Source organism: Lathamus discolor, chromosome 2 (genome assembly GCF_037157495.1).
Source record: "Lathamus discolor isolate bLatDis1 chromosome 2, bLatDis1.hap1, whole genome shotgun sequence".
Taxonomy (NCBI): Eukaryota; Metazoa; Chordata; class Aves; order Psittaciformes; family Psittacidae; genus Lathamus; species Lathamus discolor.
The window spans coordinates 59,952,013-59,978,024 of NC_088885.1; the positions used below are offsets into that span (position 1 = coordinate 59,952,013).

The following is a 26,012-nucleotide window of genomic DNA, read 5'->3' on the forward strand; positions in this document are numbered from 1 at the left end:
GGAAGCAGGAGCGCACCGGGTAGGTGAGTAGGCTCCAAAGCAAGGGGAACAGCAAGGAGGGGAATTATGGGGGTCAGACTGCTACCCTGTAGCAGAGGGACAGGGGGAATAAACACCCTCTGCACTTTTAATGTGTGTGTTTTGACCAGGAGCATCCTTAGACCTGCTTAAATCCTTGTGACCGGATTTTGCCCTTGATCCGCATCAGTCCCTGTAGCCTGTATGGGTGAGTAGCTGCAGATGAGAGTGCTGAGGGTAATGCCCCTCTCCTTGATTCCTTGGTTCCACCTGTTCCTGCTCTTAAACAAGGGGTTATCCCTGAGGAGTTACCACGGCAGCTTTGTGGAGAGGCTGTCCCCTACTGCCCACTACACCTCAGCCATGTGCTGGGCTCGTCTGGAAGGATTAAAAATCAGTGTCCAAGGAAAGGAGCCCTCAGTTGCCACTTTGCTTATCTGGGACACTCCCAAGGTGGGCACCTCTGTGCTGAGCCAGGGCAGATCCTGGATGGATGGGCTGTGCTGGGCTGGATGAGCTGTGCCTCACCTCCAAGCAGAAGAAAGAGCATGGCAGGGATGGCTGCTCCATCCCTCCATATCATCCAAAGGGGTGATCCCATCTCCAGGCAGGAGACCTGCCTGCTTCTGGACAGCAAAACAGGGATGAGGTTTCTCTCTCTGATCAAGAGAGCAGCATTATGCTGACTGCTTCTTCCCTGCAAAGAAGATTTTCTTCTCTCCCCAGACAGCATCCTGCTGAACCCACAATCGCCATGAGGAAGGATCCCAGCAAGGAGGAGAGGGTTTCCAGAGCCCAACATGCAGCCACACGTTTGCCGGTTGGTCTCACTCCTTGGCTGCTGTTTCCCTGTATTTGGTTCTACCAACTCCCTCCAAGGGCAGCTGGAGAAGCAAGGGGGCCTCCCCTATCCCCACAGTGCGCCTTCTCTCCTCTTCCCCACAGGTATTCCTCACCCACAACCTGATGTCATTCCCAATGCCCTCCATATCCCCTTCCTTACACATGGCCGTAACCATTTCTTCTTCCCCCATTCTCGATACACAAGCACAGGTCCTCTCCCTCCTGTCACAGCAACCCTCATCCCACTCCAGCTCCCTTCCCATCCCTCCCAGGCCCACAGGAAGCTCAGCCTCTGCCTGTACCAGGACTCCCTGCTTTTCCGTGAGGCTTTCTTGGGCATCAGCATCTCCCCTCCACTCAGCAGAGCTCCTGCTCCCCAGCGCATCACTCTCCGCTCAGGCTTGGCTCCAGCCATCTTTTTGCTGCTGCGTCTGTGCTGCCCAGGTGCTTTATCCATGGATTTACCTGTCATACAGCTCCATGCTGGAAGGAGAATGGCAAAAAGCAAAGCCCCAGCGGTGCTGGTCAGCCACGTGCTCCACTTTGCGTGACCCCCAGGATCATTCGCTGCCTCCCACCCCCACCCCTCAGTGTTGAATGTCCCTGAATGAGCTGAAAATTAATCATTTAGCAGCCCAAAGAAAGCATCTAAACCACGCTGAGCTGCGGCTTTAGCTCCTACCTGCCCCAGGGAGATCCTTGGCTGCATCCCTATGGTGTGGCACGCTTAATATTGTATGTTGATTAATTGCTTCATTTCCTCTCTCCCGAGGAGCTGTGGGTTTTGGCTTGTGGTTGAATCCGTCTCCGGAAGAAATTGGCTCTTGTGGAGGCTGAGACAGAGCCGCAGCCAGAAGGGAGGGCAGTGGGAGTGCTGGGGTGCCCTGGGCAGAGACCCCCCTCCATGCTCAGTCCCAGGGCAGGGTGAAGGCAATGGGGGCAAGGGGCTGCTTCTCATATACACCAGCAGAAGCAAGGCCAACGTTGCCAAAGCTGCTGGGCCAGCAGTGCTGGTTTCTTCTCTGAGCAGATGGAACCAGAAGCCGGGGAGGTGACAACCTTGGGGTGTTTTGGCTGCAGAGCCCAAAATCCCACTGACATCCTGGGCTGCTCCACTGCAAGGAGGCGACTGTGAGGATGGTGCCAGTGACAGCTTCACCCCGTGTGCACCCATCCCATGATTGGGATGGGGATGGAGCAGCCCCTGTGAGCAGGGAGCAGCCCAGGCACCTCTGTCAAACATCCCAGGGGGTCCCCGAGCATGTCTGGGATGGCAGCAACAGCAGGGATCCTGCTCTGGTGGGATGCATTGCACCCCTAGCCCACCAAAGCTGGGAAGGTCAAGGAGGGGGGGACCAGGCACCCGCCATTCCCCCAGGGTGATGCTCAGATGGGAGCCTTGGGAAGCAGGGGGTGAGGAGATGTGGTCTCTGTGGCAGGAGATCATTGGCAAGAGGCTTAACTTTAAAAAAAAAAAAATGGTTTATTTCAAGATCTTCCTTTCCCCCCCCCCTTTTTTTTTCTTTTTTGTCGTTGTTTTTACTTGTATTTCAAAAAAAGTGGGGCAAAGTACAAAAAAAGTCAGTTGCAGGACAGCAAAGGTTTAGAAATCACAGCGCTGAACTAACCCAAGCGAGATACACGGAGCACGAACCAAACACCCCCACGACGCGGCCAAAGGCCATGTGCAGCCTTTGGCTTTGTTATGATTATTATTATTATTATTATTAATTAATTTCTGTTTTCCTCTGTACAAAACACATCAAAGCATGCCACGGAGCGGGAAAATGACACCAGACGGGAGATACCAGACAGGGAGGAGGCAGGAGGCGTGTACAGCAGGGGACGGGAGGGCTGGCTCCCGCTCTCGCCTTCTCCTTCTCCTGCCCTGCTCACGTCAGGTTGTTCTGCAGGCAGTTGAGCTCGCTGCTGTCCTGCTCCCCTTTGCCGCTGCTGCCGTCGTGCTTGGGCGACGTCGAGTTGTGGATGTTAAAGGGCTCCTCGTCCTTCAGGCAGGACTTCAGGGAGTCCTGCAGCTTGTGGGGAGCACTGGGGTCGTCCTGCCAGGAGAGATGGGGGGGGTCAGGAGATCATGACATGGAGGGCACTGCTGCAATGGAGGGTGTCTGGCAATGAGAACTGGATGAAGGCACTGATGTCGCCACTGGCATCCCAGCCGGGGCTTTGTTTCCTTGTAGGCAGCCCCTGGCAGCAGGCAGGGCTGCCCAAAGGTGACTCAAAATGTGCCCCCATGCAATGCGTATCTCAGCACATGGGGAGCATAGAGCTCACAGCATGGGGGGAGAGGGTCGTAGAATGATAGAATCAGACTGGTTTGGGTTGGAAAGGACCTTAAAGCCCATCCAGTTCCAGCCCCCTGCCATGGGCAGGGACACCTTCCACTAGACCAGATTGCTCCAAGCCCCATCCAACCTGGCTTTGAACACCCGTGACTCGCTGCCAATCCCCACCACAGGTTCCCCACCATGGGGTGCCTCCAGCACCCAAAGCCACTCAAGAGCCATGCTGGCCACAAGAGCCATCCTACCCATCACCTTTCCAGCCACCCCCACCACCCAGATTCTCTTCCCATTTCAAGCCTAGCTCATCTCATCATCCCCAGAATCAGTAAGTCCCTGAGCAAGCGGTGCTTGGCAGGAGGCCCAAGGGGTTGGATTTATTGCAGTTAATGTACAGCTGGCCCCACCATGCCACTGGCCAGATCCACCTCTTCCTGATGGACACCTCTTCCCCATGTCCCCGCACAGCTGCCAGAAGCATCTTCCCCCACGGCTGGGCTGTGCCCAGAGTTTGTCCAACATCCATGGGGAGAGCCACACCGCTGGCACCGGGGCCATACTCCAGCTGTGTTGGGTAATGTCTGTTCCTGGACAGTCCTGGCACCACCATCGGTGTCAGTGGGGTGGGATGAGCTATGGCATGGTGGGCTGTGAGGACAGGATGAGCCATGGTGGTGAGGCACCTGCTGGCATTGTAGTGGTTACGGTGCTTCCAGTGCTGCTTTGCACGTGGTGGATGGATGGAGAAACCCAAGGGCCAGTATCATGCAGCCATGGTGTTATGAGGAAGGAAACCTCCACCTTCTATGCAGTGATGCTATGAGAGGTGCTCAGTCAGTCCGAGGCTTGTGCCATTGGCGCCAGGACAAATCCCATGGGATGAGCACTAAGCTCCATTGCCCAGCAGAGGGATTGCACTGCGTGTCCCCAAAAACCTCTTTCCCAGGGGGTTGACCCCGCTGTCCCCTCCACATCCTCAGTATGCTGCATCCCAGGTACATGTGCCACTGCAGGACCAAGCCCTCCACATCCTGGAGGGGACAAGGGATGGGGCAGAGCCCAGTGAGACGTTGTGGAGCGGTACTGAATTCATCCCAAGGTTCATCCTCTCTGCAGCAGGGAGTGAGCCAGCTCCAGGAGCCTCCTGCCAGGATGGCCAGTGGCAGACGCTATGGCTGCTAAAGGCAGTCGAAAGACAGGGAGAACTGGCGGTGGGTGGGCTAAGGCAAAGGCTAGAGGGACCTACGCTCCTCCTCCGGCTCCCGCTCGGCAAAGCCCTTCGCTTCTCTCTGTTCCAATTCGAAAGACAGGAGGTTGGAAGGGCAGCCCCGGGGGATGCCGGCAGCTGCATCCTGACCAAGCCAGCAGCATTCCGGAGCGTTCCATCCTCCAGCATCACCCACCGCTGCTGGCTGTCATCTGCCAGCCCTGCCCCGGCGATGGCACAGCCAGGGAGCATGGTCTGACAGAGCCATATCGCACTGGCTGTCCCCTCCCTGAAAATGCCGGCACAGCCACCCCCCCCCCACAGAGCCAAAGCCACCAGGAACTTGGAGGGAAGGGAATGGGGCAGGGGGACAGTGGGATGACAGCGACCCCCAGCCTGGCTTGGGGCCGGTTTGGGTATTAGGGGCAGGATGTGGCACTGCAGGACCTGAAAGTGAAGGGATGGAGTGGTGGCCATGGCAGGACGGGGACAGGAGGGTGCAGAGGGATCCGGTGGTGATGGCGTCACCCAGGAAGTGCCAGGACCATGGATGGAGGGGGCAGACAAGACATTACTGGACAGATGGACAAGGGTAGGAGGGGACGGTGCCAAAAAGCCTCCTTACGTTTGGGTGGGAGCCCTCGGCGATGGTGGAGAGGGAGAAGTTGTCGTTGTGCAGCTCGGACGGGGTGCGGTATCTGCCGTGGGGAGAGGAGAGCACAATGGTGAGACCGGCGATGCCACTAAGCCCCCCCCACCCCGTGCCCCTGTGCCTCGGGGTGAGCGTGGTGTTGGGGGAGATAAATGCTGCCAGCGCTGGAAGTCTGCGGGCTAAATGTCCCCAGGGATGGAGTTTTGGGCCTAAACGCCCCCCAGCTCTGGGAAGGTGCAGGCAGGTGTAGGCAGGGGAGCAGCGAGGGCAGCCAGGGCAGGCAGGAGCCACGTGGTCCCAGGGCCTGAGCGGGAGACCCATGGGCTGGCAGGGAGCTTTGCTGCTAATTACACTTGGCTCCTCCAAACACTAATCAACGGCTCATTAGGGAGCCAGGCGGGCAGGGCCTTCTCCTCCCCGGCTCCAGCAGGGAGGTGGGTGGGGAATGACCCAAACCTCCCCCCATGCCAGCCCCGTCCCCAGGGACGCAGTGGGGAGCATCTCCAGTGGTCCCCGGGCAGTGTGGTGAGCCCAGCTGGCGGCCCCAGCTCCCAGTGAAGCAGATTAACCGGTGCCAGTCAGGAGCAGCTTTAAAGGATTAACCACGGAGCAGGAGCCACAAGCCATGTCCCCGCAGGGCAGCTTCCAGCCTTCCCACCCACTGTCACCTTGTCTCCGTCAGCACAGGGGGTCCCACAGACACGGGGATGGGACCGCATCCAGGCAGGATGCTGAGCCCATGGAAACCGTTGCAGTTATCGGGGTGCCACCGTCAGTGGTTTGGGACAGTTCTAGGGGGGCCAGGCTGTCCCTATGGCACTCACTTGGTCTTGCGCAGTTTGCTGTTCTCCGTCTTGAGCAGGTAGAGCTTCTTGGCGAAGAAGACGGTGAGCATGAAGAGCAGCAGCACCACGAGGGCGGCCGAGCCCACGGCCACGCACATCACTTGGAAATCGGTGACGATGGCCTCGCAGCGCGTACCCTTGTGCCACGTGTAGTCCTGTGTGTTGCACCTGCAAGGGGAGGCAGTTAGGGGACCCCCACCCCAAAATGTGGGTCCCAAACGGTGGGGCACACCAGCACCTGTAATGGGGGAGATTACGGGCGTCTCATGGGGGGTGAGATTAACAGGTCCCTGAGGAGCGTGACCCCTTGGGGTCTGCGCAGGGCGATGCTCGTGTCCCACACCCGCGTTTCCCAGCCGCACTCAGCCCCGGCAGCTGCCCAATGGGGGCAGTTGGGGACAGCCGTGTCCCCCCATGCAGGCGGGCTCGGTGCCAGGCACACGACACGTGCTGAGCCGCGCGGCACAGCCGGCATCGGCCCTCCCCGGGTGCAATCTGCCGGGGACGATTAGCGCGGCAGCCCCGGAGCCTGCATGGCCCTGACCTAATTCCTGCCCGGCCGCCACTCGGGAGGCAGGGAAAACCCCTCTGTGTCCCAGGGGGGATGGGGCTGCAGGGGCAGAGGGACCCGGATGGGGTGTATAGGAACAGAGCCTGGGAACAGGGTGCAGGGGGATGGAGAGAGTGGGAATGGGTGCATGGAAATGGAGACTTTGGGGATGGGATATATGGGGATGGAGAGGCCAAGCATGGGGTGCTGGGGGATGGAGAGCCTATAGATCAGTTGCATGGGGGATTGAGAGCTCAGGGGTGGGGTATGGGCGGTGCAAAGCCCAGGGATGGGATGTGCGAGGATGGAGAGCAAAGGATGAGGTACAGGGGATGGGGAGCCCGGCGATGGGCTGCACTGGTGAATGGAGAGACTGAGAATGGGGCGCATGGGGGACAGAGAGCACAGGGATGGGATGCTTGGAGCTGGAGAGCCCAGGGATGGGATATACAGGAATGGAGAGCCAAGGATGGGATGCAAATGGATGGAGAACCAAAGATGGGGTGCAGGGGGCTGGAAAGCCAAGGGTAGGATACAGGGAATGGGGAGCCCAGGGGTGGGCTGCACTGGGGGATAGAGAGACTGAGGATGGGGTGCACAGGGGACAGAGAACTCAGGCATGGAGCGCGTGGAGTTGGAGAACCCAGGAATGGGATGTACGGGATGGAGAACGCACACAGACCCCCAGGGTCCCGGTCCCTTACCGGCAGAAGGCCCCGTGGCTCTCCACCAGGTAGCACTGGCCGCCGTTGTGGCAGTAGCTGGGGACGAGGTCGCAAACGGAGCGGCAGGAGCTGTTGTGCCGCACGTAACCGCTCCGGCACTCGGTGCCGTTCTCTGGCTGGCCCCGCTCCCCAGGCCGTGGCCACGCCGTGGGGCTGCCCCCCGCGACACCGGAGGGCTGTGGTGGGGCCATGTCGCGGCGGCCGGTGGGTCGGGGGTCCCGTGGCACCGGCTGGGCCCCGGGCACGGCTGAGGCGGGCGGCCGGTATCCATTCTCGTCCTCCAGCCCCCCATCTTCCTCCTCGTCCTCTTCCTCCTCATCCTCCTCCAGCTCATCCTCCTCGTCCCCGTCGGCATAGAAGGAGGTGGTGGGGTAGAAATCGGCTTCGTCGAAGGGGGTGAAGTCGTCATAGAGCTCATGCAGGGCCCACGGCGTGGCTGCCCCGTCCTGCTCCCGCTGCCGTGCCGAGCCGGCCGCCCCCCGGCCGCCCGCGGGGAAGCCCCCGAGTCCCTCGCCCCCTTCGAACAGGTCGTAGTAGTCGACGTCGATGATCTCCGAGGCCGTCCGGTCGGCGGGCGGCTCGGCCGGGCGCGGGGTGGCGGTGACGGGCTCCGGCAGCCAGGTCAGATCCGTCCGGCCGCGACCCCCCTGCGCCGGGGCCGGGCTGGAGGCGGCCGCCCGGATCTCCGGGGGACGCCCCGAGTCCCCCGTGGCTGCCGGCGCGGGGCTGGGCTCACCGGGCACCGGCGTCCGCGGCGCGGCCGAGCCCGCGGCCACCAGCAGCAGGTCGGACTCGGCCGAGCCGGTGGCGAGCTGCGGGCCGGGGGGGCTCGGCGGGGCGGCCGTGAGACCCCCGAGCCCCGCGGGGCCGCGCAGGGAGGCCTGCGTGGGCCTCTCGCCGCTCCCCGGCTCCTCGGGGCTGCCGAGCGCCACCGCGGCCCCGTCCCCGGGCCAGGTGACGGCGGCCTGGCCGTCCTCCGCCGGGCCGGTCCTGGGGGGCAAGGCGCTGGCGTCACCCTCGGCCGCGCACCCCGCGCACCCCTCCGGCACCGCCGCCGCGTCCGTGGTGGCTGCTGCGCCCAGCCCGGGGGGCTCCAGCTGGGGCCCCGCCGCGGCCCCCCCGGCGCTGGAGCTGTTGCTGGGCCCCCCCAGGGGGGCTCCGCTCATCGGGCCCCACCGCGAGCCTCGCCCCTCGGCCTCGCTGGCGTTCTGGGGGGGCCACTCAGATGCTGCAGGGGGACAAGGAGAGGAAGGGGCATCAGAGGTGCCCCCCACACCCCTGGCGGGGCTCTTGTGGCCCCCCCTGCTCGACCTCAGCCCCCCCAGCACCACCACAAGGCATCTTTTGGGGACGGGGGGGGGTCACCCAAGTCTGCTACAGCCTCTCCTGGGGACCAAAGGGACAAACCCTGCAGAAGCCCCCAGCTCCGCGGGTCCCCCCGTACCCATGGCAGTCCCATTCATCACCCCCAAAGTCTGTGACATCTCCCACCATGACACAGCCCCCCCCCCCCCCCCGCCCCAAGCCAAGCTGCCCCCGGTCCAGACCCCCCAGCTGCCCTGCAAGGGGATCCAGCCCCTCCTCTACTTCCTGCATGTGCACATGCACAGCCCATGCACATCGTGGGATCCAGCCCCCCCACAATGGGATCCTGCCCCCTGCAACAGGATCTTGCTCCCCCTGCAATGCAATCCAGCCCCCTACAAGGGATCCAGCCGTCCTTTGGCTCCTGTAAGTGCACCCCATACATACAAAAGGGAATCCAGGTCCCTGCAATGGGATCCACCCCTCCATCCCCCGATACTCCCAAATAAATCCACCCTTCATCTGGTTCCTGCATAGGCACCCACTACACACAATGGGATCTATCCACCCCTAAACGAGATCCAGCCTCTGCAACAGGATCTAGCCCCCCCCCCCCTCCCCCCCGCAATGGAATCCAGCCCCCTCACAAGGGGTCCAGCCCTCTCTGGTTCCTGCACATGCATCCCACCTATACAGCAAGGTCCAGCTCCCCCCGCTTCCCCTAATGGGATCAAGCCCCTGCAAAGGGATCCAGCCCCTCCTGCAAAGGGAACCATCCCTCCTCTGGTTCCTGCAAGTACATCCCATACCCACAGCCGGATCCAGCCCCTTCAAGGGGATCCGGCCCCTGCAGCAGGATCAATCCAACTGCAAGGGGATCCAGCCTCCCTAGAGAGGGATCCAGCTCCCCCCTATCCCCGCAATGGAATCTAGTCCCCTGAGAAGGGGATCCAGCCCTCTCTGCTTCCTGCAAGTGCACTCCATAAATCACAAGGGGATCCAACCCCTGCAAGGGGAGCCAGTCCCTCCTCTGGCTCCTGCGGATGCACCCCATACATCCAAGGGGATCCAGCCCCTCCAACAGAATCAAGCCCGCCGCTACAAGAGGACCCGGCCCCATTACCGGGAGACCCAGCCCTCCCGAAAGGTACCCAGCCCCCGGCAAGGGGATCCAGCCCTTCCCTGGCTCCTGCAGATGCACCCCATACATCCAAGGGGATTCAGCCCCTCCAGCAGGATCAACCCCCCCCCCCCCCCAGGTGGATCCAGCCCCTTACAACGGGATCCAGCCCCTGCCCAGAGGACAGAGCCCCGGCGAGGGGTCCCCCCCTTCCCTGCACAGGAATGCAGCCCCCGCCCGGGACCGCGGACCCCCCCCGGCCCCTGGGATCCGCCCCCCCGCCCTCCTACAGGTGACAAGCCCCTCGGGGTCAGACCCGACCCCCCCCGGTCCCCGGTGCAGGATCCGGCCCCATCCCGGGGCGCAGCCCCCCCCCCCCGTGCCCCCTCCCATCCCCATCCCCATCCCCATCCCCATCCCCATCCCCATGCCCATGCCCGGTACGTACCGAGGGCGCCGATCGCCAGCAGCAGGGCCAGGGCCCGGGCGGTGCGGGGCCGGGCGGGGGCCATGGCGGCATGGAGGGACCCGCGGCTCCGCCACCGGGGCCGGCACCGGCAGCGGCTCCGCCCGCGCCCCGCGCCCCGCTCCGCGCCTCCCGCCGCTCCGCGCCGAGCAGAGCCGGGGGGGGGCCGGGGGGAGGCGGGAGAGGGCGGGCGGGAGCCGCCGGCTCCGCCCGCGGCACCGGGGACGCCGCCGGCAGCACCGGGACGAGGCAGCGGAACCTTCCCGGCGTGCCGGGGGCAGCAGCCCTGCACCCCCGCAACGGGAGCCCCGACCTGAGCCCCCCCAGAACTGCTCCTGCACGGCGGGGGGCGCATCCCTGCACCGGGACCCCCCTGCACCGGGATCCCTCGCTGACCCCCCCCCAAACTGCCCCTGCATCAGGATCCAGCCCCCCAGCACCAGGATTCCTTCCTGACGTCCCCAGCGCCCAAGTGCTCTCTATGGGGGCGTCCCTCCCCCAGCACTGGGACACCTCCCCAGCATTCCCAGCCAGCCCAGGGCTGCTCCCCCCGTACCCCCACCTGCACCAGGATCCCGTGTTGACCCCCCCCCCCCCCCGATTTGCTGCTGCATGGGGGGAAGTCCTGCACCAGCACCGGGACACCCCCATCAGCACCAGCTCTTCTCACTGAGCTCCCATAACACTGCTCGTGCATGGGGGTACCCCTGCACTGTGCCATCCCCCCGAATTCCCCCTCAGCAACAGGGTCCCCCATTAGCACACACACATTCCACTTCCCAAACGCCTCTCCTTGCTCCCAGCCAGCACTGGGTTCTCTCCCTGCCACCCCCCCCCCCCCAAAACTGCTTCTGTATGGGGGGGGGGCACCCCTGCACCAGCACATCCCCTCCAGCATCCCCAGGTGATGCAAGGGAACCCCCACCTGCAACCCCGACCCCGTCCTCACGCACAGCCCCGGCAGGTTGGGCTCGGGAACCCCAGCAGCAGCAAGGTGAGGGCACAGCACCAAAATCCGGGGTGAAGCTTCACTGCACGGGAGTTGGGTGCAGGGGCAGGGTCCCCTCCCCAGGCAAAGACCCCAAAATGGGGTCAGACCCCCCTTGTCCCCAAGTGGGCACCCCACAGCCGCGGTGCCGCTTCCCAGCACCAAGCTGATCCAGATGCCAGTGGCGCATCCAGCGCCCATGACCCCTCCATGTGGGCACCACGCTGGGCTGAAGGTGCAGGGCGGCGTGAGGGCACGGGGTGCAGGCAGGGGGTACGGGCAGGGCGCTGCTCCCGGCCGCGGCCCGGCGCGGTGCCGGAGGGCTGAGCCCGCACAGCGGCCGGAGGGAGCAGGCAGAGAAGAAGCCGCGCAAACGTGACCAGCCTAAAAATGGGGCCCGGGAGAGCCCAGAGGGGCGTCGGGCAGGCAGCGGGCAGAGCAGGGTGGACAAGCACACAGTGGAGAGCCAGGCATGGGCACGGCTGGGGCTGCACCCGTGGGACCTCCCGGACCCCCCACTCATGGGGGGCACCCTGAGCTGCACGGGGTGGGGGGGTCGGCCTGGACCCGTGCCCTGGAGAGTGGCTGCGCCACTGCTGTCCCCTGCACCGTTCGCCCCGTCCGCACCTCATCCCCACGGGGCAGGGGGGAGCTCCCGGTGGGAAGAGGCTTTCCAAGGTCACACGCGTCCTCCTCCACCCGCAGCACAGGAATGTGCCAGCCATGGCTGCTCCTGCATCCCGCGGCACAGAAGGATGCTCGAGGCAGGGCCGGGCCTTTGGGGAGCAGGGGGTGCTCCTGGGGGACCCCATTTCAGTACTTCCCAGCCTCTGTGTGAGACCCACATCAGATCAGCTGTGACCCCCTCCGCCCCCCATCCACTGTGCACCCCAGCCCACACAGAGGGGCAGCCATAGACGGGGTGCTGCAAGGGCTGGGGGTGCTGAGCTGTGGGGGGCCGGGGTCCCCTCTCCCCCAGCATCAGCAGCCGCGCCTGGCCAAGCTCCCTGTGCTGGGAACAAGTGCTGCTCTGTCCCCTCTCAAAGGGGGATTGAAGGGGCTGCACCTGCTTAATATTCCCCGTGCTTCCGCCCCTGGATGCGTTTCCAAGGGGACCGGCCGAGGGGCCGCCGGGATGGATGGGGGGCCACAGCCGTGACAGCCGGCAAAAAGGGTCAGGAAGAGGCATCGGGGTCCCATGCACTGCCCAGGGATGGGGGTCTTCCCACTGTGTCTGATCCATCACAGCAAGAGGCCAAGGGTGCGATCCTGGGAATGGGATGGTGCTGAGGAAGCCACATGGGGCAGGGAGATGGAGCCCGGGCAGGGCAGCAGCGCCCGTCCTGCACCCAAACCCTTCCCCATGAAGGGTGCCAGCACGCAGCAGCGATGGCTCAAGGTGTTTATGCTCAAGTGCTTCTCAAGCCCATGGAAGCTTCCAGTGCCCACGGTAATTCCTGTGGGCAGGAAGCTTGTGGGGCTGGCAGAAGCCCTGAGACCATCTGGGCCAAGCCCAGCTCAAGCCTGGAGCAGGTTGCCCAGGACCACGTCTGTTTGGGTCTTGGACATCTCCATAACTGGAGGCTCCACCAGCCCGCGGGGCAGCCCATGCTGGTGTCCCATCATCCCAGTGTGCTGAGCGCCGCAGGGAGGAGGGACCTTGCCCTGGATCCCATGGGTGGTAAGGGGGTGTTGGCACCCCCAGCCTCTGTTGGAGGCTGTTTCCCCCCAGCTCTGGAGGATGGAGCCCAGCACATTTCCATGCAGACCGCATTCACATGAGAAGAGCCTCCCGCTGGTGCAGGCTCCGCACCCATCCGTGGCTCTGGATTAAGCCCCATCAGTAAACCAAGGTGGGCAAGGGGGGACCAGGGGTCTTGCCACCCTCTGTGGGCAGAGCTCGGCTGCAGCAGCAGAGAGGGGAGGACCAGGGTGGATGCCGTGCTCCAGGCAGGGACGTGCAGGATGACACCATCCATCCAGCCGGTATCGTCCAGCTGGGGGGCGAATTTTGGAGCCTCCTGCACGCCCAGGACATGCAGTGGGTGGTGTGGCAGAGCCTTAATGCATCAGGCTCCATCACTGTGCTTAAAGTCAGGAGCAGACAAGGCAGCAGAGCGCAGCACGGGATCCAGAGCCATCTCGTGATCCTGCTTTCACCATGTTTCCTACAAACCTGCCTCGGATTTGTCTTTGGCAGAGGCAGGAACAGCACCAGAGGCTTGGGTGAGGGGCTGCGGGACAGAGACAGCAGCGACCGTGCTCGCTTCAGTCTTACACGGGAAACTGAGCAGCAGCTCCCTCCTCACGGGCTGCTGCCGCCAAGCGCGTACTTTCCTGGGGGAGGCACTGAAAACATTGAAGGAGAATTAAGAGATTATGAAACGCAGCCGCACGGACGGTCTGACTGGGGCACTGCAGCCTGAGCCCTGTCCCTCTGTCTGTCCTGGCAGCTGGTCTCACTCCAAATCCCTTCTCTGCCCAGCAAAGCGCTGCTCATGGAGTCGTGTGCTACATCGCGGTCCCCAAAAACCCATTGGAGGGGCTTTGCTCCCCCCCCAGCCCGGCTCTGCTTCACGCTGCCCGCACCATGGGGAGCACTCGGCTCAGCCCCGCATCCCAGCGCGTCCTGATGGGCAGCTCCCGGAGTGCACTGGCAGACGTGGGCCAGCCACACACCAGCACATTCCTCTAGTGCAGGGATCTGCTCCGGCACCCAGCTGGGTGCAGGTGACAGGTCTGATTACGGTCAGGGACCCCATGGGGACACAGAGGCAGGCTGGAGGAGGCACAGACTGAGCTCCTTTGCATCGGCTGAGCAGGGGGAATCAGCTTTGTCCCATATGTCAATGTGACCAGAACAATGCAGGACAACAGCGGTCAATGGTGGGGACAGGATAGGCTGGGGCCAGCACTTCTCCATCAGCTTTTCTTTTCCCCCATTATCTCTCCTCAGGCTGACATCCTCCATCCTCATCCAGGTATGGGAGACATTCAAACCACCCTTTTCCCGATTTTCCTGAAAGTAACCAGTATTGGAAAGGCGCGAAGAAATCACAACTTCAGGAAATGTTGAACTGAACAGACAGGACTGAGGTTGGTGGTTTCTGCCGCAGCTCAGGCACTGCTTGCCCTGGACACACGAGCTCTTCCCTCTCCCTAAGCATCCTCCATGGGCCTGAGCCCAAGGTCAATGTCAGCCCAGGCAGGCGGGGTTGTAGTGGGACAGCTTTGCCCTTGCTGGGGGCTGGCACCTCCCAGGACACAGCTCCAAGGTGACAAGCGCTGATGCGACACCGAGAGCTGGAGGAAGCCGCCGGCTGTTGCAGCTGCGAGACTTAAACCCAACCTGCAGCCTCCCCTGCGCTCCTGCAGGCCCCGCTCCCCCGCTGCCTTCAGCCTGAAGCAGGGAACAAACTCACCCACCACACATCAGTCACACCCCAAACTGCTCCCCGCACCGCGCTGATCTGGAAATTGGTCTCATTCAGAGGCCTCAGAAGAGGAGCTATGTTTAGGATTGCACGAGCAGCTTGGGGAAGGATGCTGGCAGCACCAGGTAAAGACACACGTGGATCCACCGCCTCTGCGGGCCCTGCGGTGCTGCAGCTGGTATCATCGACAGATAAACTCCTGGAGCTGCACAGGGAGCTGGTGTGTTTGGTTCGAGGGATTCTGTGTCAAGGAGGCAGAGCCAGATCGGATGAGCAGCCACAGCTGGAAGGGCAGAGCCCCCCGCTCATTCTTTCCCTGCAGCAGGCATTTCCAGGCCACGCTCCTCTACAGCTGCAGAGAGAGAAGGTGGGAGAGCTTTAATGAGGAACGGAAAACCAGAAAGGCTGCTGGGTTTGATGGACGATCTTAAAGCTCACCCAGTTCCAACCCCCTGCCACAAGTAGGGACACCTTCCACCAGACCAGGTTGCTCCAAGCCCCGTCCAACCTGGCCTTGAACACTGCCAGGGATGGGGCAGCCACAGCTTCTCTGGGCAACCTGTGCCAGGGCCTCACCACCCTCACAGGGAAGAACTTCTTCCTAATGTCTCATGTCAATCTCCCCTCTGTCAGTTTAAAGCCATTCCCCCTTGTCCTGTCCCTACTTGCCCTTGTCAAAAGCCCCTCTCCAGCTTTCTTGTTGGCCCCTTTAGGCACTGGAAGCTGCTCTAAGGTGTCCCTGGAGCCTTCTCTTCTCCAGGCTGAACAAGCCCAGCTCTCTCAGCCTGTCTCCATAGCAGAGGTGCTCCAGCCCTTGGAGCATCTCTGTGGCCTCCTCTGCACTTGCTCCAACAGCTCCATGTGCCTTCTATGTTGGGTTTGCAGAAATCAGCTCTGCTGAGCATCCTCCAAGGACAGAGCTGCCTTTCCCCAGGCCCCAGTGCTAGGACAGAGCAAGGCATTTCCACAGACTGGATCCTGCAGGGATATGGTAGCTCTTCCAACATGTACCAGCACTCAGGGAGGAGATGCTCCTCAAGAGTTCCCAGCGGGACCTGGGCTGCCCCTTGTGCTGTGGAAGTTGCTGGTCCAGGTTTTTGCCTGCTGGATGACCTGGCACTGGAGCCCTGCTCTTCCCCATGGCACTCAGTCACCTCAGACCTGGGGGAAGCTACCTTGGTGTTGGTGACCATCAACACTGACAATCCAAACCTGGCGCTAGAAACCTGGGAGGATGCTAGGAAGGCTGCTGGTTTTGATGGAGACTGGGTTGGGGTTATTACACTTTAACTTGGAAGGGCAAAAATGAGGAATTTGGGGGAAAAAAAAAAAATCCGGATAATCACCCCTGGGTTTCCCATTGCAGCCTCCAGGCAACGGCTCCCAGGGATGCTGGGAAGGGTCCCCTAGCAGTGGAGGGCAGGTTCCGATGAAATTCCCACACGGACAGCACATGCGGGCAGGCAGGAGGCAGCGCAAAGAGCAACACTGTTCCGAGAGCCAGGCAGGGCACCAGCTCCAGCACACCCAAGCCGTTGGCAGGTCACCCACTGCCACCGATTGTCTGGGGCACATCGGTTCCTGCCAGGATTTGGGGGGGGGATTAGCCCATGGGATGGGTGGTGTGTCTGGCACTACCCATTGGGGTTACCCACTTGTTGCTATAAAACCTGTGGAGCCTGAAAAGGGGTTTCCAGCCCTGCCAAATCCTCCGTTTTAAAAGTTTCCGGTGAGAAAGGCACAGGAATTGAACTAAATGCGTTGGAGGCCAATGCACACTTGCACACCAAAACTCTTTAGGTGCCCTAAGGTGCATTTTTGGCTTTAAATAAGCTCAGGGGAAAAAAACCCAAACAGCTTATTAGGAACCACACGGTGGAGCTGGTATGGCTGGTCAGGACACAGCCACAACAGGGAGTTTCAGGATATTATCAGGAAGCTGAGCCAAGTGCAGGCAGGGGGTGCGAATGCCTGTTGCCGTTCCTGGTCCACTGCCCTATTGCTTCTTGTGCCAACGAGGCAACAGCGCTAAGAAAAGAAACCTGCATGTCCCATCCCTGTCTCTGGCACTATGGGGTTATTTGGATGAAGATATAACCTCCTCCTAGCAGTGTGTAGTAACAGGAGGCACAGCTAGTATTTTGAGGACAGCAGAAAGGTTTGGCACCGAGATGAGGTTCTATGCACCCCCAAACCATCTTGGCCTCAAAGACACTACCGCAGTGTTGGAGTGGACACTGTGCCAGTTTCAAGAGCTACAGGTTAGGGCCCAGTCCTAAATGTGCCTTCAAGCTTTACTGTGCTCCCATCATAAAGCTGTCAATGGGAATTTGCTCTCTCCAATCCATCACTGCTCCACACCCCAGCAGGTAAGTGACCCCAGCCCATCAGTACTGCTCCCACCCCATCACCAGGACCAGCTGGGGGGATCTAACATCCATACAGCAAGTGTGGGGCCAAACTGCATCCAGACCACCACTCGGTCAAGGTAACAGCCCAGCCTCAGCCATCTTTGGTGACTGCAAAGCTTTAAAGGCCCATCAATAGAAAAAGAAAGCGTTCAGCAACTGATGCTATGATTTACCATTTCTTTGTGCTCCTCAGGAAAAAGGGTACGCAAAAAGGGTTCCCCAGCTGCAGATGGGGCTTTCATTGGGTGTCCTGGACCTGGAGACACATCTCCACCCCTGTGCTTATCCTTCTCCAGCTTCAGGGAATTAGGGACTGTGGGCATTACATGTGGGATGCTTGAGAAGGAGTACCATTAGCACACATCCTCAGAGGAAAAGACTTATGTGAAGTAGCAACAGCATTTAGGATATAATCCTGATTGGATTCCTGGTTTCAGTTTAACCAAAAAGGGCAAACTACCCTGGCAGCTTCTGGACCCCTGCAGGAGAAGACAAAAGATCTGAACAAGCATTTGAATTAAACAATTAACAGCAAAGCTGGTACGGGAATAGAGGAACAGTGGGATCCTGCTCGGTCAGCGTGCCCAGCCCTCCTCTATTAAAATCTGCCTCTTCAGAGCTCTTCTTTCAAGTGTGTGATTCAACTGGGAACAAGAGCCTGAGCGACTGTCCACAGCACAACAGTGGGGAAAGCAGGAATCAAACAGAAGTAATCCCATCAGGCCTCGAATGCCGTTTTACCTCGTCCACATTCATTAAGCTTTTTAAATCTGAAATACCATTTTCCAAAGCGGGGGATCGCCGAGCGCATTGCCTTTGCTTGCCTGCACTGCTTTGGTGTCTCCCACCTCGCAGAGTAACAAGATCAGGCTTTGCATTTACTCCATTGTAGTCAAAATGCAGCCCCCAAAGAAACCCGTATCATATTAACAACTCTCAGCTCATCCACAACACACACAGAGGGAAAGGAGACTCCAGACAAAGTGGCGCAAGCTTTGTACAAAAACCGCGTTGTTTTTTGATTTATTTCACAAAATTGGGAGGCTGTGTTGCAGGAATAAAACCGGCCCTGTACATAGGATCAGATGAAAAAGTCAGCACATGTATTATTTATATAGAAACACAACAGTGTCAAGGATTCAGGTACTCTGTAGGATCATCACTAGTACAGTAAAAAATAGTCTCCATCTGGATCCTTTATATTTGAAGTTGATCACGCTAAAAACAACCTGAGGTTATTCTAAACTGGACTACGGTTTGAACCAGAAAATCCCATGCTAACCCCAAAGACCCTGGAGGGAAAGGTAACGCTGGGGCTGAATTTCCTTTGTGGGAGGTGGAAGGCAGGCAGGCCCTGACTGTTCTCTGCTAGGCACTGTGGATTCTTAAGAGGTTGACAGTGGAAAGCGTCATTCCTATGTGCTGGAAGTAACAAGGCTGCGGATGATCATCTGAGCATGCAGCCCAGAACTGGTTAATCTGCACTCATGCGCTCATAGGACCTGGGAAGTTCAGCCATTAGCACTGATGAGTCGATCACCTGAGTGCTCTTCAAAGGAAATCCTTTTGTTTTTAATGGTATAGGTGGTTCTGCAGGTTTCGGATTTATTTGAGAGCTCTCTCTCCGGTCAATCCTCAGGCCACCACCTTGCACCTGGTTGCTGAAAGCCACCCTTTAAGCAAGCAAGCAGATGCCAGACTTTCTGCAAGGAAACTTGGCAAATGCTCTTATACCAGGAAAAGAGCAGAGAACCCAAACCACAATGGGTGAAAGATTTTCTGCAGTCACTAACGATGAGCAAACAGGCAGCTCTTGGCAGCCTGAAGGTCTCTGTGTGATGGTCTCAATGAGTGCTCCTAGATTTGCCTGCTGAAGCTGTACCCTCACATCTCAACCCCCCCAGACAATGGAAGCTCAGTGAGTGGAAGGTAATGCGTGAGCTGTCCTGGAGACATGACCCACGGTCGCTGACTCTGCCCACCTCGGCTGTCCACAGGAGGTAGTTCTGGCATTTGCATCCCAGCCATCCCAACCCAATCCCAAATGCTAGCACTTCTTCGCTATCTACTTTTTTTTTTTGTTTTGTTCATTTTATAAAGTAAAAAGTATATGCTCCAAAAAGAGGGACTAAAAATCATGGGTTTATTCCTCAGTTGGCTACTGTACCAAACTACTCAAGAGGTTCAACTACCACCTTCAAAGGCAAAAGAAAGGTAAAAACTGGAGCAAGAAAACTCCTACCATTGAGTGGTTTTATTCCAATTGATTCACTCCTGGCTTCATTTGCACTGGATCAATATTTTCTTTAATAAGTTAGCGAGGCAGCCCCAGGACTCAGCTACTGTCTTTAATGTTGAGATATCTGTCATGAACACAGTGGCATTCCTGCAGCTTCTGTGCTACAGCGTGCCCTTATTTTCCTTCTCTGTTCGAAACACTGGTTTGGCATCCAACCTTGATGCTTTGCTCTACCTGGAGAACTCAAAACATTAGATCACAGGTGGAGTGGGCACATGCTACATCCTAAAAGCTCAGCTAACGCCTCCACTGTGCAAGCTTGGGTCTTTTTTACCCTCCCCAGGAGGACCCAAAGTTCAAAACACCAAGATGAAAGAAACCAGAGTCGAGCACACCCTGAAACGCAAGCAGACCAAAGCATAAAGGACTTCCCACCAGCAACATGGAGGCACTACTGGCGTCTTTGATCTAAAGCTTTCCCAAAGCAATGCGGAGTATTGCCAGGTAACGAGTAGTCTTAGTGGTGGGCAGATGCTGTGTATAATGTACTTGTATCTGTGTATGTATATGCACGCATACACAACCGGGGCAGGCCAACAGGAGGTGAAAACCTCCCAGGGGAACAGGAGGTAACTGAGGAATTCATTTTTGGTCACCACTATGTTGCTGTAGAAGTTCCTTCTTCCTTGACTGCTTTAGGGAGCGGCTGAGGCTGGCGGGGCTGCTGCTGGAGGTGGAGTCACTCCTTCTGCTGGTGGAGGTGGCTGTGCTGGAGGGGGATCTGTGGAAAAACAGCAGAGAAACAGTGAGCAGGACACCAAGAAGGGCTGAACATGGAAAAGGAACCCAATGCCAATGTCCAGGTGTCTATGTGCCACAGAAGATGTGGCTGTCGGAGGAAAAAGCAACAACGACTGTCCCCAGAAATGGCCATGACTGCAGCTTCCCAAAGAAGCTTCACTGCAAGTTTTATTGCACTTTTCAACCACTAAGCACTGTGTGGACTCTGTGAAAGAGGGAAAAAAGATTCCCATATTTTACAGAAAAGATGACAGCTCAGTAGCTGGCAAAGTTCACATCAAGCAACCTTCAGCTGGAATTAGCGTTTCTCATCTCCCACCTCTGTGCTAGAACCTTTAGATTATGGCTCTTTTCTTTAAAGATAGATGGAACAATAGACTTTATATAAACAGAGCCTGCACTTAAGCTCTGAGCAGCGTATGTAGGTTAAAGTAGAGGAATCCACAGATGCAGCAAGTAGGAGGAAAGAAATGAAGGATACAAAAGGCCAGCTTTCATGCACAGAGAGGAGATGTTAATGGAACATGACTGACTTGTTCAGTAGGGGAGGGGAAAAAAGAAATTAAGATAAGGGAAGAGAGCAAGCAGGAATGTAACCTGACGTAAGATATTCCCAGCGGTAGAGGCTCAGAAAAAAGGGAGGAAAACTAAGTAAAGCTACAGCACCAAAAGAATAAGGAGCAATGTCTGAACAAAAATAGCATCAGAGGGGAGTATCTCATGCTTATGCTGGTTAACACCAATGAGTCAGTACTCCTCAGCAACTCCCTTCAGCTGAGGCTAAAACGGGATGGCTTTTCCCAATTATTTTTTGGCAGAGGCACTACAAGCCATCACAACTTTTGCCTGTTTGGTGACAGCTGTGTGCTGAGGAACATTTCTGGGGTTAAGGCTGCTGTGCTGAAGCAGACCAGCAGCTTGTCCCAGGCTGCAGCTAATACAGACAAATATATTGACGAATTCATAGCAGAGCATCCTACACTAGCCACACCAGCTTCTCTTCTGCTTGCTGGCTTTGGCCAAATTCTCACACTCATTTAAGTAACACCCACACAGGAGCTACTGCTTTTTTTGGCTGGCGTAAGTCACCTTTGGTTTTGGAGGTGTGGGTATTTATATTGGGAATGTTCCTTACACAATATACCTTTTGCTTCTTCCTAATTAGGACTTCCTCCTTCTAATATCACAATGCCAAGTTTTCAGCAAGGCATTGTTGAACTGAATTGTATTCTCGCCTCCACTACGTAAGGATTTAGATATTGTTAATTCCTGAACCTCTACTGTGCACTCTTCCAGAGCAAGTCAGGAGCAATTTTTGATGATGACCACAGAGCCTTACTGTCATTATAAATAGAATAAGGGATGCTATAAATAAAATAAAGGACAATGAAATATGTTTGAATACCTAGAGGGGAGACAAGCACTTAAAGCTTCAAGCACACCTCTGGCACTAGTCTTTGGCTTCCAACATGCACAGATCCTATTATTCCTGCACCAGATAAAGGGGTTTCAACTGCAGTGAGTTTTCCAGCAACAAGGCGAGGGACAGAAAAAGCCACACCAGGTATATTCAAAATGTTTTCTGCTGGACATCCACTTACACATGCCATTCGGAGCTGCTAGAGGAACACGAGGTCCAATTAGATTTCCTGTCATCGGTGACATGCCAGGTGGGGGGGGACCACCGCCAGCTGGATGGATGTTGGCTGCCACACTTGGCATCATCCGGCCTGGCATGGGTTGTCCGGGTATCATTGAACCGGGCCCTGGAATCTGACCTGCAAGAGCAGTGAAGAGACACAATGTGAGACTCACGGAAGTGACTGGAGGAGAAAAACAGGGTCTAGTTATTCTCTGAGAAGTGAGGAAAAAGTCTTCTGTATGACAGCCAACTCCATACATGCTCCAAACACCTTTTTGTCCTCCCCCAAATCAACACCCTCCCTTTGGGAAGAGCCCCTTCGGGACCTTGTAATCTCAAACATCAAGAAGCAAGTGGGAGGTAACATACCCCAGAATTTTAAGTAAACCCCTGCTAAAAAGGCATTTGATAACAACCTAAAGAGGGAGTGGAAACAAATTACACCAGAATAACGAAGCATCAATTTAAGAGCATGTGATGAAACAGAGCAGCCACAAAGTTTAATAGATTAATTTAATGGGGGAACTGAAATCATACAGTTAGAAGTTTCAGTGTAGAGAAATTTCTGCTGTTAAAAACCCGATTTTAATGCAAGAGAGGGCTCCAGTAAGTCTTTCTTATGTATCAGCTCTGTAAGAGACCTTTTATGTTTCAGCTGCACAAAGCAACTGTTAGCATCATCCAGTTTTAGACACCTCCAACTTGCTTATTAACTGCTTTAAAACCTCACTTTAAGAGATTATTTTGCATAATCCAATTACATTTACTTTTACACACTTACATGAAGGTACAGTACTTTAATTAGAAAAGCAGCTATTAGGCATGGATTGTAAAGACTTCTTTCAGGAGAGCTCATTCCACCCCAAACCTCAGGTGGTTATGTGAAGTAAAATATGGTGACAGAACCCACAACAACAAAAAAAAAAAAAGGCTCTGAACATACATAAAAAGCATAGCAGCCACACCAGTGGTTAAAGCCAAGGAAGTCAGACCTCTGGATTTGTGTCCAAGTCAATACTTCAGCACAAACACTATTTATTAACTCTAAAGCTCAGCTTCGGAACAAGAGCTTTGAATAATATTTTATCAGTATCCGTTACTTCCATTTTATAAGATATGAGGAAACTGCACCAGCTCATAAGCTATTGCCTGGAATGGGTTGGTTAGATATTTTAGCCAGCATCCTCCAGTCAGAGGCAGGACCACACAGGCCCACAAGCAACTTAACACAGCCACAGCAGACAGAAGACAAAGCAAAGTCTTCACTTTGTCTAAGAGGAAATGGTGGGCTATACCTGAATGGTTGGGAATTTGTGATCTAGAAGAGTAATAATCTGCACTTTAACCCCAGTGATCAAAAGCAAACCCTGCTCCTTCAGAGCTGTCACTGTGTAATGCCTGTACAGAAACCTCTGCCCAAGGGCCATGACTCAGGCTCTCACAGAGGTGAGGTTCACCAGCCTTCACAAATCCTTCTCTATCCCCATCAAAAAGCTAGAGGGACCACTGAAGAACAGTCCAACCATGTAGGAATACCTACTGAATGACAGCTCCATGTGCCTTCTTACACTGGTGGCCTTACAGCTGGATGCAGTACTCTGGGTATAAGGCAGTACTTGCTTCTGAAATGAGTGCCACAACACAGTGCAAAAGAATCCAACACACCACAGCCTGCTGGCTTCATACAGTCCTGGCAGTTACTGAAGAATCTTAAATTCACAGGAATTGTGAAGCAGTGAACCATGAAAACAGTATTGGAGCTCCAGGTTATACAAGCAAGAGGTCCGTGTGCCAACCTGATGCTGCCTGATTACAGGAGCAAGACCAGCATACCGGCAAGCAGCAGATACAAAGCTCTAGAGAAACCACTGGATTTCTCAAACATTGACAAAGGAAAGGAAAAGTTAACCCTGGACACATTCCATCACTGACCAGTGGCCTGCAGCACACATCATGGCATTTCCATCACTACATATTAGAGTGGCAGCAGCAGCAGCCACCCAGAAAAGCTGCATACATCTAAGCTTTTAATCCTCTTTTGTCACCACTATCAACAAAGTATTTTCTGCTTTGGTGATGGGGAATAGGTGGTTTTGAAGAAGCTCCTTGGAATCCTTGCACCTCCAGTCAACAGCTGAAAGGTGGGACATACCCTAAAATTATGTGGCATGCCTTTGTCGGTAAGTCAAGGTGACTAAAGACCAGTATTTAAGAGCTCCAGTAACTGGTTTTTCCTTTCCAGACAAGTTGCGCTGGATGTTCCTCAATGTTACCCATTTGCCATACCATCTTCAGCAGCAGCACTCTAAGAAGACTGAAGTGTTATCTCTGTCACTCGTACTACTCCCCCTTCACTGAAAAAGGCTGTCTTCTTGATGATCTCCTCATAGGTATTGTAGGGCTGCTGGTAGGTCCTCTCCACGGGGAAACTGCTCAGACCCTCAGAGCATCTTTAGTGGCCATCTGAACTCGGTCCAGTCTGATCAATGCCTTTCTTGTACTGCAGGACTCAGTCCTCCAGATGCTGTCTAACAACTAGTGAGCAGGGTGAGGGATAATCACATCCCTCAGGCTGTTGCCTGTGCTCCTGTTTGGACAGACTGAAACGCTGCCAGTCTCTGCCAGCTCACACTCTGCTTGCTGCCCGTCAGGATCCACAGGACCTTTTCTGAAGAGCTGCTGCTTGGGGTTAGTCCTCCCAGGTAGACTTCGCTTTTGTCCCTGCTGAATCTCACAAGGCTTCTGTCAGCCCATTCCTCCAGCCTGCCTCAGCCCTCCTGACTGGCAGCCCTGCCCTCAAGCGTATCAACGGATAATATGCAGATAACTGAAGATTTAAGCAGATGCGGCATGAATTTGCTGCTGCTGGCATCTGTGCATCTGTTTTGGTACAGCTCACTGCGAGATGAGGACTGGGCAGAAAGGCCATGGCAGGCAACATGAGAACACTGTCACTGAAAGTAACGGCCAGGCATGGGCTGAGACTTAAAGACATAGCAATCTATTAGTATTAGGAGTGGGTCAAGAGCTACAGGACCAGCACTGTTAAGAAACAAAATGCTGGTGGGTTTTCAAACAGCCCCTAACTGAGTATTTGCAGGCTCTTTGTAATGAGCTCTGTGCTAGTGCTGAGCTTCCAACATAAACATGGCAGGTAGACAAGCAAGCAGCTCTTCTCCATGCCACAAGGCTGCCTGTGTGCTGAAACAAGCCCAGTGGTACATATGGTCTCAGCCTGAAGATCAGCTCTGAAGCACAGCCTGTCAGAGGATGCAGCTGTACAATGGCAGCTGGTAAAGCTCCAGAATTTGGGATTTTCCCCTGATTTACAGGAGACAGCTGGAGGAACGCAGGACATGCCCGATGTTACATGATGACCTGTGGCACTACAGTCACAACATATGAAACAGCAGCTTGAATTTTGGTAGCTGGAAGTTAAGGATGAAATACTAAAACAAACGTGAAAAAACATCCTGTCTCACCAACAATCTCAATCTGCAAAGAAGAAAAGGGGGATGACATGGCCAGGTCGGTAACTGATACCCTGTTCTCTTCCCTTACGAAACATCGTGGCAACAACAACTCAAAGTAGTCACTTTCCAGGAAAAATTTATATTCTGCTCCATGCACCTGAGAAGTCCTCCAAGAGCAGCTTAAACATGCAGAAGCTGCTTTTGCAAATCTAGTCTCTTCTAGTCCACAACAGAACAGGCTGGTTTTGTTTCACAGGCAAGCAGAGAATTTGAGGATCTGCCTCACTGTACTGACATATTCCTGCATATTCCTGGTCAGCCTGAAGTCTTCTAGTGGACTCAAAATATTATTTAACAGAGAAGTGGACTCAGTGTAGGGATGCAGAGACACAACTGATGCCCACCAGGGTACCTGGGAGAAAGTCTGCATAGGGGAAGAGATGACAGCTTATACCTCTAATGATCTTAGACATGCCATGGGAAAAGCAAATGGGAAGCCTTCAGTTTTTTCAAATACAGAATTAAAGGTGACCACCACAATTCCTAATGCTACAGATTTAAAATCCTGCTTTCACTGAATTTAAACTGTGGAACTTGCCAACACAAACTGCAGAGGGTATGTCCATTAGTGGCTCTGAACACAATAGTTAGAATCATAGAATAGTTAGGGTTGGAAAGGACCTTAAGATCATCAAGTTCCAACCTCCCTGCCATGGGCAGGGATACCTCACATGGAACCATGTCACCCAAGGCTCTATCCAACCAGGCCTTGAACACTGCCAGGGATGGGGCAGCCACAGCTTCTCTGGGCAACCTGTGCCAGGGCCTCGCCACCCTCAGAGTAAAGAACTTCTTTATATCCAATCTAACCCATTCCCCCTTGTCCTATCACTACAGTCCCTATTGAAGAGTCCCTCCCCAGCACCCTTGTAGGCCCCCTTCGGATACTGGAAGGCTGCTATGAGGTCTCTGCGCAGCCTTCTCTTCTCCAGG

General features: G+C 56.3%; 2 protein-coding genes across 3 annotated transcripts in view; both read right to left on the bottom strand.

Annotated features, from left to right (window-relative positions):
• Positions 1-2,372: 2,372 nt before the first annotated feature.
• On the bottom strand, positions 2,373-10,138 carry CSPG5 (chondroitin sulfate proteoglycan 5). 2 transcript variants are annotated; one of them, XM_065667068.1, is made up of 5 exons: positions 10,014-10,138; positions 7,120-8,368; positions 5,845-6,033; positions 4,994-5,066; positions 2,373-2,921 (listed from the first exon to the last, which is right to left on the bottom strand). In XM_065667068.1, the coding sequence occupies exons 1-5, from the start codon at positions 10,075-10,077 to the stop codon at positions 2,754-2,756; spliced, it is 1,743 nt and encodes a 580-aa protein (XP_065523140.1). In that variant the 5' UTR covers positions 10,078-10,138; the 3' UTR covers positions 2,373-2,753. The 2 variants fall into 2 exon arrangements, with proteins under 2 accessions (XP_065523140.1, XP_065523141.1); XM_065667069.1 differs by lacking the exon at positions 2,373-2,921 and adding an exon at positions 2,940-4,450.
• Positions 10,139-17,858: 7,720 nt separating this feature from the next.
• Positions 17,859-26,012, bottom strand: part of SMARCC1 (SWI/SNF related, matrix associated, actin dependent regulator of chromatin subfamily c member 1) — an 86,994-nt gene continuing 78,840 nt past the window's right edge. The window contains exons 27-28 of the mRNA XM_065667029.1: positions 21,506-21,682; positions 17,859-19,884 (exon numbers count right to left, since the gene is read on the bottom strand). Coding sequence (XP_065523101.1) covers positions 19,799-19,884; positions 21,506-21,682 — 263 coding nt within the window. The 3' untranslated portion in view covers positions 17,859-19,798. The remainder of the gene's footprint in view (positions 19,885-21,505; positions 21,683-26,012) is intronic.

Coding starts and splice junctions, on each gene's coding strand:
- CSPG5 (XM_065667068.1), bottom strand. CDS start 10,077: ATGGCCCCCGCCCGGCCCCGCACCGCCCGGGCCCTGGCCCTGCTGCTG. Junction 6,034..7,119: donor AGCCACGGGGCCTTCTGCCG/GTAAGGGACCGG, acceptor CTCCCCTTGCAG/GTGCAACACACAGGACTACA. Junction 2,922..4,993: donor CCGAGGGCTCCCACCCAAAC/GTAAGGAGGCTT, acceptor CTCTCCTGGCAG/GACGACCCCAGTGCTCCCCA.